This window comes from Medicago sativa, chromosome 4 (genome assembly GCF_051527215.1).
Source record: "Medicago sativa cultivar Bolivia chromosome 4, Bolivia_mono, whole genome shotgun sequence".
NCBI classification, from domain to species: Eukaryota; Viridiplantae; Streptophyta; class Magnoliopsida; order Fabales; family Fabaceae; genus Medicago; species Medicago sativa.
The window spans coordinates 84,451,989-84,466,930 of NC_140752.1; the positions used below are offsets into that span (position 1 = coordinate 84,451,989).

The following is a 14,942-nucleotide window of genomic DNA, read 5'->3' on the forward strand; positions in this document are numbered from 1 at the left end:
CAAAAACTTCAAAAAAAAAATCTTAAAAATGAATGCATTCCTACAATCCCTTTTAAAATCTTTTAGACTTTTTTTTTTAATCAAAATAGTCTCTTTTTTTTTTTTTGAGAGGATCAAAATAGTCTCTTAAAATCTCAATTCATTGACATGCCTTAATATTTGAGTATCTTGGTAGATTGTAAAAGGTGATCTTCGATTTAGACAAGGATCCTGTTGGCTGCCGTTGCAAGCTCAAATTCTTCTAATCTCATGAAATTTAGGACTGCTTAAATGTTTCCTTAACTTATTAACACTATACCTTTGCTCAAATTTATCGTACTACTTTTTTTTTTGGTACAAATTTTATCGCATTACTTTGTTTTTTTTTTGACAAAAATCGTATTCCTTGTTTATAGTTAATGAAAGTCTATTGACATAAGTGTCAAAATAAACATAATTTTATCCTTACTGCTACGGATTTTTTATAGAAAGTAAGGGGGATGTATTGGATTATGATTTTGAGGGATTTTAAAAGACTTTTTAATTATGAAAAAGTCTTATGGTATTCAATCAAGACTCTTTGCAATTTAAAAAAAGTCTTGTGGTATTCAATCAAGATTCTTTGTCATTTTAAAAAAGTCTTGAGGTATTCAATCAAAACTTTTCATCACTTAAAAAAAGTCTCATGGTATTCAAAATCATTCAAATTTCAAAGGATTGTTTAATAAATTAGATTTTGATGGATTTTGTGGGATTTTCTAGTGAAATTTTAACAAAAAAAAGTCTTTCACGAAGACATAAGATTTCTTAGGATTGTTTTTCTTTAAAAGTTTTTACTATCTCTTTCTTATCACTTCTTCCTTCTCTCTTCTCCCTTCCCTCTCTCCTCTCTTTTCTCCCTTCTCTCTTCGTCTCTCTCTTCTCCCTTCTCTCTCTCTCTCTCTCTCTCTCTCTCTCTCTCTCTCTCTCCTCTCTCTTTTCTCCCATCTCTCTCTTCTCCCTCTCTATATCTCTCTCTCTCTCTTCTCCCCTCTCTCTCCTCTCTTTTCCCCCTTCTCTCCCTCCTCTCTTCCCCCTCTCTCTATCTCTCATAAAAATAAAATAAAAAATAAGAGTATGTTTTCAAAATATTATGATAGAGAGTGTGTTGTAATCATTTCTTTTCAATGAGTCCTTAAAATTCATAAAATCTTTTGAAATCTTATAAATCCATAAAATCCTTTAAAATCTTATGATGTAAATCCATTGAAATCCAAATTGAAAATCCTGATTGTCTTTTAAAATCATGAAAGTCATTAAAATCCTACAAAATCTTTTAAAATCTTTGAGACTTTTTTAAGCAAAAATTGTCCTTCAAAATCCTAATCTAATACACCCCCCTAAATGTCTATTTTGTGTGAAATAAATTTAGCCAATCTATCTTCTTCTTTTTTTTTTTTTACCAAAGCTAATTCAATTGTTAAATTTGGTTAATTAGATTAGGTTTATACAATTTCATTAAACAGTTTCCATCTACTATAGAGTTTAGAAAGAAGTTTTTGTAATCTTTTTCCTTTTTTTTTTTAAATACGAATTTAAGATCTTGCGTGCCGTATAAGACATACCTTACTTACGCACCCTAAACTTTGCCTCAAACTATTTGATGACCATGTAAAACATGTTTACTTTCCATCAAACTCTAAAATTACAAGTTTAGGATATAATCACTTCATGTGATTTGTCTACTCCCTCTAACATACACATAATTCTAACAGTTGAATCAAAAAAGTTTGTACGATCTATCTTGCTTTGTAAACGTTTATTGAAATATTTACGAGGCAACGTAACAAATTACTACATAATTAAATTAAAAAAATGAAAAGAAGAAAATAAATGAGGTATGGTAGAGTCAAAGGGTTGCTGTGGAAAGGAGCTGAGGTTTGGATACAGCTTTGAGCACCAGAAACCTCAGGTTTGGACTCTCCACTCTTCCCTTTTCTTATCTCCCAATTCAAGTTCGGATATCCGTTAATCCCACACCAATCTCCGAACCAATTTACCGAACCACCGTGAAAATGAGCACTAGGGTTCCGGAACACTACAACCTCAACTCTCCCACTTCCTTCATCGAAAGCCCTCTCCACGTCCTCAACTCCGTTGATACCCGAACCACCGCCCCTTCCATCGACGACATCACCACCGCCGAAGATCACGCCGCCACCGTCTGTTTGCCACTTCACAGTACAGAAATCGACGAAGATCGGTCTAGTCTCGAAACAAGCGAATCTTCTAGAACATTCTACGATATCTTAACCATTGACGGTAACATTCTACAATCTCTTCTTCAGTTTGTTGATCAAATGATGTGGTTAATTGATTTTTATTTTTGTTGAATTTGTGAAGTAGATGTTTCGCCGATTGAATCAGCTAGAGCGAGGTTTATGCAAATTGTGATGGATTATTTTATCCATGATCATGTGATTGAAGTGGTTGATACGGATGTTGATTATGGTGATCAAGATAAAATGAACAAGAGGAGGACGAGAGAGGTTCGGTATGAAGGAGATCCGAATTTTGCGTTGCCTTTGATGTATGTAGCTAATATGTATGAGTGTTTGGTTAATGAAGTTAATATTAGGCTTGCTTCGTTGAATGGCATTCGCGATAAATCAATTGGTGTTGCTCTTGAAGCTGCTGGTGGTTTGTATAGAAGACTTGCTAAGAAATTTCCTAAAAAAGGTTTTTAACCTGTCCTTTCTATGTAGATTATTAGATTTCATTTGCTTTTATAAGTGGAAATTTTTTATTGTGTATTTAATGTTTCGTTTGTATTTGGTCATATGATATATTGGTTTTAACATTTATTGTTTTCTTTATCTCAACAGGACCTTGTACATATAAGAGAAGAGAATTGGCAACTTCAACCGAGACGAGGACTAGGTTTCCGGAACTAGTTATACAAGAAGAGAAGCGTGTTCGCTTTGTGGTAGTGAATGGATTGAAAATTGTTGAAAGACCGAATTCTGTGCCTATTGATGACGCTGAGTGGTGAGTTGCGTGTTGTAGTGTTTCTTTTTTATTTGATCCAAGCAGCCGACCCCAATTAGTTTTTTCCTTTTGCTTATTGATATGTTTTCATTTTAGCTGATGATCTGCTATGGCTGCTTACATATTTAGATTTAATCTGTTAATTATTATACTAAGCTATATAGGCCTATAGGATGAATTATTTGCAGTCGCGATTTGTCTATTTTCTATATCTTGGTGGATATTAGTTCCTTTTTTTTTAATGTATTTGAATTTTGTGGGTCTCTTTCGTTTGGATTTCTTTTGTATGTAGAGATTGAAAATTGGTACCATGCTGTTTTTACTTTCTACTTTCAGAATGCGAGACCTAAGAAATAGAACTTGTATTTTATCTGTAGTTCCGTTGTATACCAGCATTTTATTATGTCATTTTTTTTTTATGAAATTATTGTGTCAATTTTAATTGAACTTGTGACAGCTCTCTGATGCTATGCTTGCCTGTTCCCTTTTATTACTAATGTGTGTAATAACATCACAGTTATAATGAGGTACAGGCTTGGTCTCACTTGCTTTGTTTTTTGTTTTAGGTTTAAAAGATTGACTGGTCGGAGTGAAGTAGCAATCTCAGCTAACGATTATAAATTTTACTCTCCAAGACACAAGTATAGGCGTGGTGCATCAATTTCACTTCCAAATATCCCCGATATCCCTGTAAGAATGCTGTTGCCTCATTTTGGAAAATGAAGTGCTGTTTTTAAGATGCTCAATACGTAAGCTACTTCAGTTTTGTGTGCAATGTCTAAATAGTGCCGCTATGGAAATATTTTACTAGCACATGTTGGCTATGAATATGAATATAATGTGCTTTGGCATCTGCTGCTGCACTGTATAATGATTGATATGTCATGATATATATTATACTAAATGGAATAGTAATACTATTCAAAGGTTGCATAAATGGTAATTGCTGCAGTTTCTTGTCCTAAACATTATGATGTTGACATTTGATTTGTTTTTACAGAGTTATCCTGGTGCAGACAATTCTACGACATTGAATACTACTCAAGGATATCGCTCAGTAAGTATTATAAAGTTAATATATTATTGTTTTTGTTAATTTGTCATCATATGGGATGGATGGTGAATGCTGTTTTTTCACTTCAGTTTGATTTTCTGGTTTGGACTGCAAAAATGCAGATGAAGTCAATGATTCCATTAAATTTAAGTTGGCTCATATTTGATGTTCTGTTACTTTTCTCTCTTTCGGTGTTTCTGAAAATTGAGTCTGTTCATCGTATTTGCATGTCTATCTATACCTTGATTCTGCTACCTGTTTCTTGGGGTGGGTCTTGGGTTTTATTTTTTAAGTGTTACTTCAAAGTTCTAACGATAATTTTATACTGACGTGGGACTTTATTTCCCAGCCACAAAGTCAGCATCAAGCCCTCGGCAAACATCACATGCAATCACTGGCACATCAACCCCAGTTTCACCCTGGTCTCCAGAACAATCAAACTATGCACCAAAGTCAGCATGCAGGGCCCTATTCTCATAACCATCAAAATGGCCCCCCTTCACACCTATCTGAAATTTCTCATTCTCACCAGCCATCAATATCTCAACAGATGAGTTGCTTACAATCTTTCACAGGTGGCCATGTCGGAGGACGCTTGCACATGATGGTGAGTTTATTGGCTAGATTATGTTTCAATGTTGATGATGGAACTTTTTATAAAACAATGATAATGTTTTTGATATTCAACTTGCATCTATGTTGTTGTGTCATTTCTCTAAGTCTAATTGCATGCTTGGTTAACACTCAGCTTTTTCAACATTTCTTTTTCAACATTTAGACATAAGCAAAAACTTGTTTTGCATTTCTCAACCCTCAATAGGACTGCTTACTTATAGCAGTGTGATAATGGGCCTACAGTGCATGATGAAGCGAATAGATTGAATATTTCTATAATGCTATGCGAAACACTTGACCAAAGTAATTGATTTGAATGATTTTAGCTGTTTGATATATCATAGAACTATTTTATCTTATTCTGAACTATATGATGCTGCACAGCCACCAAGTCCTGCGAAGTTTTGCGATGAATGTGGGGCACCCTATTTGAGGGAGACGTCAAAGTTTTGCTCCGAATGTGGTTCAAAGAGGTTAGGAATATGACAGATTTGTCCCTCATCATTCTTTTGATCACAGGTGTATTCAAAGTTTTTTACGATATGACTGGTTTTACATAGTATTCTTAGTTTTAAGAAATGTATTTAGGATAAATAGAAAAATAGTTCAGTTTTGACTTGAAATGTTGTAGTCTGTGTAAATATTTGTAATTAATCAATCGGGATTGCACGTTTGCCAGCTTTGTCAATACAGAACTTCAAGAAGCCGATAGCTTGAAGATATCAAGTTTACATTTTCGGCTCTTTGGCTACGTTACTGACCATATTTTTGCTAATTAAACCACATGGATAAAAGTGGTGTGTTGTCACCTTGTTTAAGGTATGAAGGAATTATAGGATTCAATTGGAAGAAGATGCTATACAGACTAGTAGCTCAAATTCTGTCCAGATTTGGTTGTCTCTTTTGACTTCTCGATTTTATTTATGGAAAATGCCAACAAATTTCCACTGTATTAGTAATCAAAAGTGGTAACTTTTGCATATAGAATTTCATAGTTATAACTTTCACGTGTGTTTGACTTGTAATTTCAAGTAAAATTTATTTATTTAGGTTCGTTAAACAATATCATTAACATTTGTTAACATGACTCTATTTATTCACTTAAACCGTAATGAATTGAACTTTTTTTGATCAAGTGTAATGAATTGAACTTAAATTAACATGGATAAAATATCCTCTCTCTTTTTTTTGTCTGTGTGCGCCCACTTTTCATGATGCATTTTTTTTTTCCTTCTGTTGACAGAACCATTATTTTTTTCTTTGGTTTTAACTTAAATTAACATGGATAAAATATCCTCTCTCTTTTTTTTTTGTCTGTATGCGCCCACTTTTCATGATGCATTTTTTTTTTCCTTCTGTTGACAGAACCATTATTTTTTTCTTTGGTTTTAAATGGTTGCGAATTGCGATTATTTAGACAGCCGAAAATGCTAGTCTTTGTAAAAAACATTTTTTTTTGGGTTAATTATGTTTCTAGTCCCTATAAAATAGCGGCCTTGTAAGTTTAGTCCTTACTTAATTTTAATAGCATTTTTAGTCCCTAATTTTGTTTTTTTGCCCTGAGTATTAGTCCCTACTCAATTCAAATTTGTTTAATTTATGCTTAAACTCTTAAATTTTTGAACAATTTTTTGCAGACATGTTTAGAACATTACTAAAAGTTCCTCCGCAAAAAATTATCGCAAAATTTGATTTCTACATTCAGATTTTATTACTTTTTATCATTAACTTTTGTCGTTTTAAAAAATTCTTATTTAATTCATTTCATGTCTGAAAATTCTAAATTTTAGTAAACGAACCTTTCATAGTGTTTTAATCTTGTCTCAAAAAAATTGTTCAAAAATTTAAGAGTTTAAGGATAATTAATCAAACTTTGTTTTAGCAGGGACTAAAATTATAAGTAAATTTTTTTTATAGGGACTAAAAATGCTATTAAAATTAAATAAGGACTAAACTTACAAGGTCGCTATTTTATAGGGACTGGAAACATAATTAACCTTTTTTTTTTAAGAAAGTCTTCGTAAAATTATAGTCACCATGATAAGCTCAGTGACTAGATTGCCGAATGTTTGATATTTTTTTTTTGAGAGAGTAAATTATATCATTTCATTAAAAATCAGATCAGTAATACATGTTGGAATATCATCAAAGATTTGGAAGCTAGTACTAGATGTGGCTGCCTTAGCTAAAGTATGAGCAACCTCATTTGCTTGCCTCCTAATAAACTCGACATGAGAGTTTGTTAAAAAGTTGTTAAGGAAGTAGATACTACTTTCCATGATGGACCCAAACTCGGTGATATCTCCTCGGCTATTGTTGAAATAATCAGCGACTTTTTTAGAGTCAACCGAATGTTTGATATGATAAACATAAACAATTCAAAATAAATGCATTCTTTGGTCAAAAATAAAAAATAAAGGGTTAATTATGTTTTTGGTCCCTACAAAATTGCGACCTTGTAAGTTTAGTCCTTACTTAATTTTAATAGCATTTTTAATCCCTACAAAAAATTTCTGCACTCATTATTAGTCCTTACTCAATCCAAATTTGTTTAATTTATGCTTAAACTCTTAAGTTTTTCAACAATTTTTTACAGGCGTGTTAAGAACGTTATTAAAAGGTCCTCCGAAAAAAATATCGCAAAAATTTGATTTCTAGGTCCATATTTTTGTTACTTATATCTTAAACTTTTGTCGTTTTAAAAAATTCATATTTAATTTATTTCATGTTAAAAAATTATAGATTTTAGTAAATGAACCTTTCATAGTGTTCTAAACTTGTATAAAAAGAATCGTTAAAAAATTTAAGAGTTTAAGGATAATTAAACAAAATTTATTTTAGCAGGGACTAAAATTATAAGTAAATTTTTTTGTAGGGATTAAAAAAGCTATTAAAATTAAGTAAGGACTAAACGTAGAAGGTCGCAATTTTATAGGGACCAAAAACATATTTAACCCAAAAATAAATGCATTCTTGTCTTTTACTCTATATAAATGCAGCTCATAGGTCAAGACTAAAGATTGGTTCATTGCAAAGAGTTTGTGAAAAATATAAGAATATCATGAATCCGTAGTATATTTTGTTTACGAATTAGTGTTCATTCCTACAAGAGTGATAGTGATGTCCCTCAAAAAAAAAAAAAAAAAGAGTGATAGTTAGTGATGCCTTCCAAAATTGAATGATTTTATATCACCCATAGTTTATGAGTTAAAAAAAACACCCGTAGTTTATCATAAATACTAGTAGTTTAAATACAGTTTCTTGGGATTTTAAGAAATAATTTTCTCTCATATCTGCACAATTGTATGGAAACAAGATACTATATCCTACCACCATAATTTCAGCTAGATCATTCTCATAATTTATTACTATCACCATCATGTCGACTAACGGAATAGTTGATAATGTCCCACCATTACAACACTGAGCTATCGTTATTATCATATCACAGTGTTGTTTGCCTTTTTTTGGAATTAGTGTTGTTTGTCTTTATCATACCCATACTCTTGCCATTGTTATGGTTGCCACCACTCCTTTCACCTATTATTGTCGCCTCAATCAATCATCATTTTCAGTTAATGCTTCCACCGCAACTGGGTATTATAATTCTGCTAACAAAGAGTCACTTTAGATATACAGTTAAATTAAGAGCTATTTCAGAAAATAAAATATGGTCAAATTGTTTTAATTTTTAATTTAAGTTATAGGACTTTTTTATAAGCTATCACGAAGAGTTAATCGAAATTGGCAAAAATAGTTTCTAGACATGTCATAAAGTGTTTTTAAAAACTCTCAATAATCCTGTAGTGATTACATGTCATAGTTATTCATGAGTCAATCTATAAATGCAGGCAAACCAAAGTTAAAGTGCAAGAGGTATAGTATAGGTAAGAAAAAAATATAAAAGGAAGGAGAAACAAGAGATTTGATAGAAAAAGAATTAATGGATGAGGATTGTTCTGATATTTACACATATATAAACAAACCCCTCATGAACTGATCTGTTCTTCATGACATCATTATGATCGTTCACTTTCTGCTACTTTTTCCTTTGGATTCCACCTCTCATTAATTTCATGTGGTCCAATTTCGTTCTGGGTTTCATTGGTACGTCCAGCACTTGGAAATGGTTGTAACTATCTGGAAAAGTGTAGATAGAGATTGAATATGGAGTTTTTATGGGCCCAACTTATTTCAGCTAACAAAAATCTATTCAACTGCACATGGCGACTTTACATTTCATATAATTTATAGCGAATCGTGATGTTTCATTGCTACTTCGTAAAAAAATTCATAACTATTCTACTAAGTACTAACTACAGAACAGAGTAAAATTGCCTGCAGATCATAACTTAAAAAAAAATTCATATGTGCAGTACATAGAAAAGCAAAATCTATGACAGAAACACACTCCTCATTAACTTAAAAGTAACAGCGGGTTCCAAATGGAATAGCTACGACATACAGCTCTACAAAACCTAAAACATAATAGGGGGAAATTGTAATAATTTCAGTGAAACAAGGACCGAGAATTGCATATGTCGTGGTCCTGCTTCCCCCCACCGTCCCCCAAGAAAAGGTAAAAATCCCACATTTTTTAAAACAAACCATAAACAAGCACCACAACAATATATATTATGAATAAATGACGATGCTGACAATTGCGAAAAATACAATTACTTCAAAACTTTATGAACCAACTAGAAAATTTTACATAGTAGTGATTATTACATTGTGAAATGTATAGAGAGAAGCACAAAATGATGTGATAGGAAAGGGTATTTTATTAGAAAAAAATGTGGATAAACCCTAATTGCAAAGATTGAACGCTACTTCAGGGGTCTGTGCCTATCTATGCCCTTAATCCTCTCTCAAATGACAAGACATTTTCCCTTTCACTCCTGATTATTTTATATACAATATAAACCCATCTGTAACTAAGCCTAACTAACTAATATCTCCCTCAACTGACACCCCTCTCAATGCTCACAGCCTTCAAAATAGACTCACCTTGTCCTCAAAGTGAACTGCTTTGTCATTGATGGGAATAAGGTTTCAATGGACTCCCACTGTCTAATATATTAAAACTTGACAAGTAATCGTCGTCATCATGTAATACAAATTCTCTTGAAACTCCACCTTAGCTACTTGAATGAAGATTGCATGGAAGAGTCGCATTTTGCTCGCTTTCCGAGAAAACCACAACTTTAGAGCACTTCTTTTCAATGACATCACTGCCGATGATAGCTTTTCCTCCTCAGGTTACCCTAATGGCCCCAAAATACCGATCTGTGTTGATTAGCCACCAATAAGCTTCCTTTCTATCAAATGTCGAATCATCCTAAGTAGAGAAAGTTACAGTATAAGGCCTATGTCTAATAGAGACTTGAGATCACTACAAAAGTTGTATGTGTTGACAATATTAAAATTAATAAAATAGCACGAAAGTATCATATACCTTGTATAACTGGTAAAAAGCGCATCCACTATGGCTGTATGGCTAATCAGTCCTTGGGTAGGAACAGTAAGCTCGAGAAATTATGTAACACCGGTATAGAAGTAAACATGCTGTAACAAAAGGAACAAGACTATAAGACAAATTGCATCAAATACATGATTAAGGAAAAAAGAGAAATCTGTGTACATACAAGAACAGTATCCAGTAGTTATACCTATCATTATGAGCTTTGTAATTACATTAACAGTAAAATTGATCCCCACTCGCTAAAGGAAGTAAAAACTTTCAGTTAACAGGGAGGCATCGTTTTATGGGTTGTCTTGATGATCACATGAGAAACATGAATATTGAAAAGCACGCCCTAGAAGCTGCAGGATTTAAATCAAGAGAAAACAAATGTCTTGCGAATGAGAATGCATCAATTAGAACAGGCAATTGCCATTATATAATGATGCACCAAATTCATTTCAATTAGGTTACTCAACTTTGGCAAAAAAATGAAAGAATCCACATTTTGTGCCATAAAGATAAGAGTAGACCAAACCAAGTATATAAAAACAGGTTTTTCATCTCAAGTGTGTATAGAGGGAATTTTTTATGTCCATTGTCTCAGCAACTAGGCCTCTCCTCGTCATATCATTAAGAAGTTCCTGAGCTTCATTTGTGTCTCCTAGCTCATAATATTTTTTCAGAAGACAAATACAGAGAATCTGATCAGGAACAACGCCGTTTATGAGCATCTCATAAAAAAATGACTTGGCCTGTTGTAATTTGCCGCAATGCGACAAACCCCAGACCAATGAAGTATAAGCATGCAGATCAAGTTCCATACCCGATTCAACCATTCTATTTTTCAAACTCAAAGCTTCTTCAGGATTACCATGCTTCAGGTTTCCATCAATCAAAGCAGTATAAACTAACTTATCTGGCCTGATTCCCTTATCCAACATCTCATTGAACAGTTTATTGGCTGCTTCAACACAATCATTTTTATAAAGGCCGTCAATCAGCGCGGTAAAAGTAATAATATTCGGCTGCAAACCAGTTTTAGTCATGCAGTCAAAGTAACTGACAGCCTGTTGAACTAAACCTTTTTTGCATAAACCATCAATCAGTACACCATAGGTTACAGCCGTTGTCTCGATACCAAATTTCTGCATCTCTTGTAATAGAGTAACAGCCTCTGTGATTTTTCCAACCTTAAAATATGCATCCATAAGGGATGTGTATATATAACTATTTGCAGTCAAACCATGATCCTTCATCTCACGCATTACTGCCTCGGATTCTTCTATTTTATTTTGGCTACAAAGGCCCCATATTTTGGTTCCATACAGTGTTGAATCTAGTTTGAAGTTTTTCTTGTTCATTTCTTCTAAAATATCCATTGCTTTCTCCATCATCTTAGCCTTCATATATCCATGAATAAGGGAAGTATAAATTTGCAGATTAAGAGCCACTCCAGCTTCCAACAATGCTCTGAATAGTTCTTCCGCTTCTTTCATTCTACCATCTTCACAAAGGCCATCGAGTAATGCAGTATAGGTGACGATATTTAAGTTAAGACCAGCCTGTAACATCTCATTTGCCAGTTTGAATGCTTCGCCCAGATCGCCTATTTTACAATTTGCATCGATCAGAGACGTATAAGTAAACTCGTTAGGTTGAAGACCAACACGTATCATGTCAATGAAAAATTTAAACGCTTCCAGCATCATGCCAGCCTTGCAAAATGCGTCTACCATTGTACTATAGGTCACAACATTTGGCTTCAACCCTCTTTCCTTCATCTCACGCAGATAACAAAAAGCTTGAGGAATTCCTTCAAATTTACAGAAACAATTGATTAAAGAATTGTATGTAATCACATCTGGTTGACATCCTGCAACTTTCATTTCCTCAAAAATAAAAACTGCTTCGGCCAGCAATCCCACCTTTCCATACCCATCAATGAGAGAATTATAAGTGACTACATCCGGCTTAAGGCCCGTCTGTTTCATCTGTTCAAACAAGCTCCTAGCAGTTTCTAACTCCCCTTCTTTGCTCAAATAACCTATCACTATATTATACGTGAAAACCGAGGGCGAAAGGCCAGCCCCGGCCATCTCATTGAAAAAACTCAAGGACGATTTCCCTTGACCTGATTTTGAAAACTTGTGAAGAAGCTCATTACAGGACCGCACTGTCGGCAGAACCCTGAACTTGTTCATCTTCCAAAAACACTGCCTAGCTTCTTCAAGCATCCCTAACTCAACCAAAACACCAAACAAAGCATCAAACACCCCATAACCCGTCCGACACACATTCCTAGTCAACCACAACATATCAAACCAATCGCGACCTGGAATTTCCCTCCTCAACAAAATCCACTCTTTAATAACACTTTTCGCATCAAAATAAAACATCCCACAAAACAAAATATGAACAAGAATACAATAAGATTCAGTAGTGTGGCGAAACCCAACTTGATTCCCTGCCCAATAAAAGAACTTCAATGCAGATTTTGGGTCCCCTTTCAAATTCACCAAAACCTTAGACACCAAAATAGGTGCAAGTGATGAATCTAGCATACGGGACCCACCATCACGCTGCAAGAAACTACGCACTGTCTCTGAAACATTATTATCAATAGAAGATTTTGAGCTAAAAGGGTATCTAACAACACAAAGAAAACCAGTGAAAAAAATCATGGGTGGACCAAAAATCGAATTTTGAGAAGATGGGGTTGATGGAGTGAAGAAAATGGAAAATGGGTTTGGATGAAATTGTGAATTGAAGGAGCTTACTCGAACTCGAACACCAGTGACGTGGAAGAGATTGCGCGCAAAATGCAACATGATTTGATCAAAAAAGATTCAATTGGAATTTGATTCTTCATATTGAGAAGATTGGAATTGGCAATGGCGGCACATTACAAAGTTTGATTCTTGTGATTGAATGAGTGATTCAGTGAATGCATGTTGTTAGGGTTTAGGGTTTTCTTTTTTGTTCATCGAGGTTTATAATCTTTGTCTCTTTTTCTTTTTTCTTTATTTTCTAGCTGTTGGATTTTTACCAATTTAAATATGCTTAAACACATCTTTTATACTTAATCTTTTGTTTCGAGTTTTATATAGGTTCTTTATTTAAAAAAAAAAATGTATTCTTTAATTTGTTTAATTGGTACCACCTTAGGCTTTTCCATCCATATGACATTTTTTTTTTTATAAAAAAAAAAGGCTAATGGCATTTTATGTGTATGTGACATGTAAGTTTGCAACCAATTTTTTTCCCTCTATTGAGCAAACATGTAAATTTTATGAGGTTCCTCGTAAGCTTACCTTTTGAAATTGTTGAAGAGTGACGGAGAGGGTGGATCCAACATAAATTCAAGTGGATCCCGTACTTCAAACCCATGAATTCACATGAAAAGGACGTGGTACCAATTAAACAAATTAATGGATTTATCTGTGTTGTTTTCTTTTTTAATAAGGGATCAATATGAACCCAAAATAAAGATAATGGACCAAAAAGGTATTTAAGTCATTTGAATAAATGGTGAAAATTTGAGGTTCGAACCTCTGTTCTTTGGTATAATGCATACCAAATAGACCTCTTTTTCTTTTTTGCCAATGTTGCCATACATTCTTATTTCCATTGTTTTTTTATAAAACCAAATCATTTTCTCCTCTAAAAAAATCATTTTCATCCTCAATCTTATTGATTGATCATTTATATATTATACGTTAAAACCAGTATTTTTATTGATAAAAGTAATAGAAGCTGTAAGATATATCATCTGTTATTTGAAAAAGGAGAATGTTAAACAGTGCCCCGGGGGCATTGGTTAAGCACCAAAAGAAGTAAGTTTTTGTTAAAAAGTAATGTAATTATTACTTGATGAAAAGTGATAGTTTATAGTTCCAAGACAGAAAATTCTATTTTTGGATTCCTTAACCAGTGTCCCCGCCCCGGGGGCACTGGTTAACAAGACCCTTTGAAAAAATATATTCGATTAGTAAGAAATGAGAAATTGGGAAAAGAAACTAAGTTTAAGTGAAGGGTAAAATTAAAAGAAAAAGATAACATAAAAATTTAGTTTCTTTGAAATAGATATTTGGAATTTTTATTATTATTTAATCAAATAAATATGGATTAAATTGTAAATAAAATAATTTGTGTAAGTAAAATTGAAAAGAAAAAATTACACCGAAATATGTATTCTCTGTATAGATATAGATATTGAGAAGTAGTATTTTGACCCAAAAAAAATGGCAACAAATTATATAATATGTGCAAATTTGACACACACACCACCTTCTATCGTTAAATAAAATAGATGTACAACTTCATGAAGTTTGTGAGCCCCAATGTAGCCCTACATCGAACCAATCTAAATAGAAATATCTCTTACTTCTGTGGGAAGTTTGTCAAAAATTAGCCTAACAGAACCGACATCATCCATTTTAAAAAAACATTAAAAATAGAAATTTGTCCTAGTGATGGAGTGTAACTAATAATTGTTTGTTACGGGATAAAAACAACATATTAAAATTATTGGAAACAAAAAATGTGGGTAAAGAAATAAAAATTATTGGTTAATTGAAATAAGAGTATAAGTGAAAGAACAAAAACTCCAAAAATCCAATTCTATAATTTAGTGTTACTATTTTAAAATGATACTCCCAAGAAAACGGGTGAAGTATAATTAATATACATTAAAGACTTTAAAAAACATGTATACATTCAATCGTTTCTTTTTTTTTTTTTTTGGTACAAACACTCAATCGTTTCTTCTCATTATGTCACTAAGTTTTTGATACAAAAAAA

General features: G+C 33.0%; 2 protein-coding genes across 5 annotated transcripts; one reads left to right on the top strand and one right to left on the bottom strand.

Moving 5' to 3' along the window:
* The first annotated feature begins 1,880 nt into the window (after positions 1-1,880).
* On the top strand, positions 1,881-5,762 carry LOC146932941 (PPR containing protein). Of its 4 annotated transcripts, none has more exons than XM_085704662.1 (8): positions 1,881-2,280; positions 2,365-2,697; positions 2,844-3,006; positions 3,573-3,696; positions 4,007-4,063; positions 4,410-4,667; positions 5,060-5,148; positions 5,355-5,762. In XM_085704662.1, the coding sequence occupies exons 1-8, from the start codon at positions 2,034-2,036 to the stop codon at positions 5,452-5,454; spliced, it is 1,371 nt and encodes a 456-aa protein (XP_085560788.1). In that variant the 5' UTR covers positions 1,881-2,033; the 3' UTR covers positions 5,455-5,762. The 4 variants fall into 4 exon arrangements, with proteins under 4 accessions (XP_085560788.1, XP_085560787.1, XP_085560789.1 ...); XM_085704661.1 differs by having other exon boundaries at positions 2,362-2,697; positions 5,355-5,754; XM_085704663.1 differs by having other exon boundaries at positions 2,362-2,697; positions 5,060-5,406.
* Positions 5,763-9,351: 3,589 nt separating this feature from the next.
* EMB2794 (Tetratricopeptide repeat (TPR)-like superfamily protein) lies at positions 9,352-13,210 on the bottom strand. The gene is made up of 3 exons (XM_085704665.1): positions 10,348-13,210; positions 10,134-10,243; positions 9,352-10,016 (listed from the first exon to the last, which is right to left on the bottom strand). The coding sequence occupies exon 1, from the start codon at positions 12,968-12,970 to the stop codon at positions 10,700-10,702; it is 2,271 nt and encodes a 756-aa protein (XP_085560791.1). The 5' UTR covers positions 12,971-13,210; the 3' UTR covers positions 9,352-10,016; positions 10,134-10,243; positions 10,348-10,699.
* Between the last annotated feature and the right edge of the window lie 1,732 nt (positions 13,211-14,942).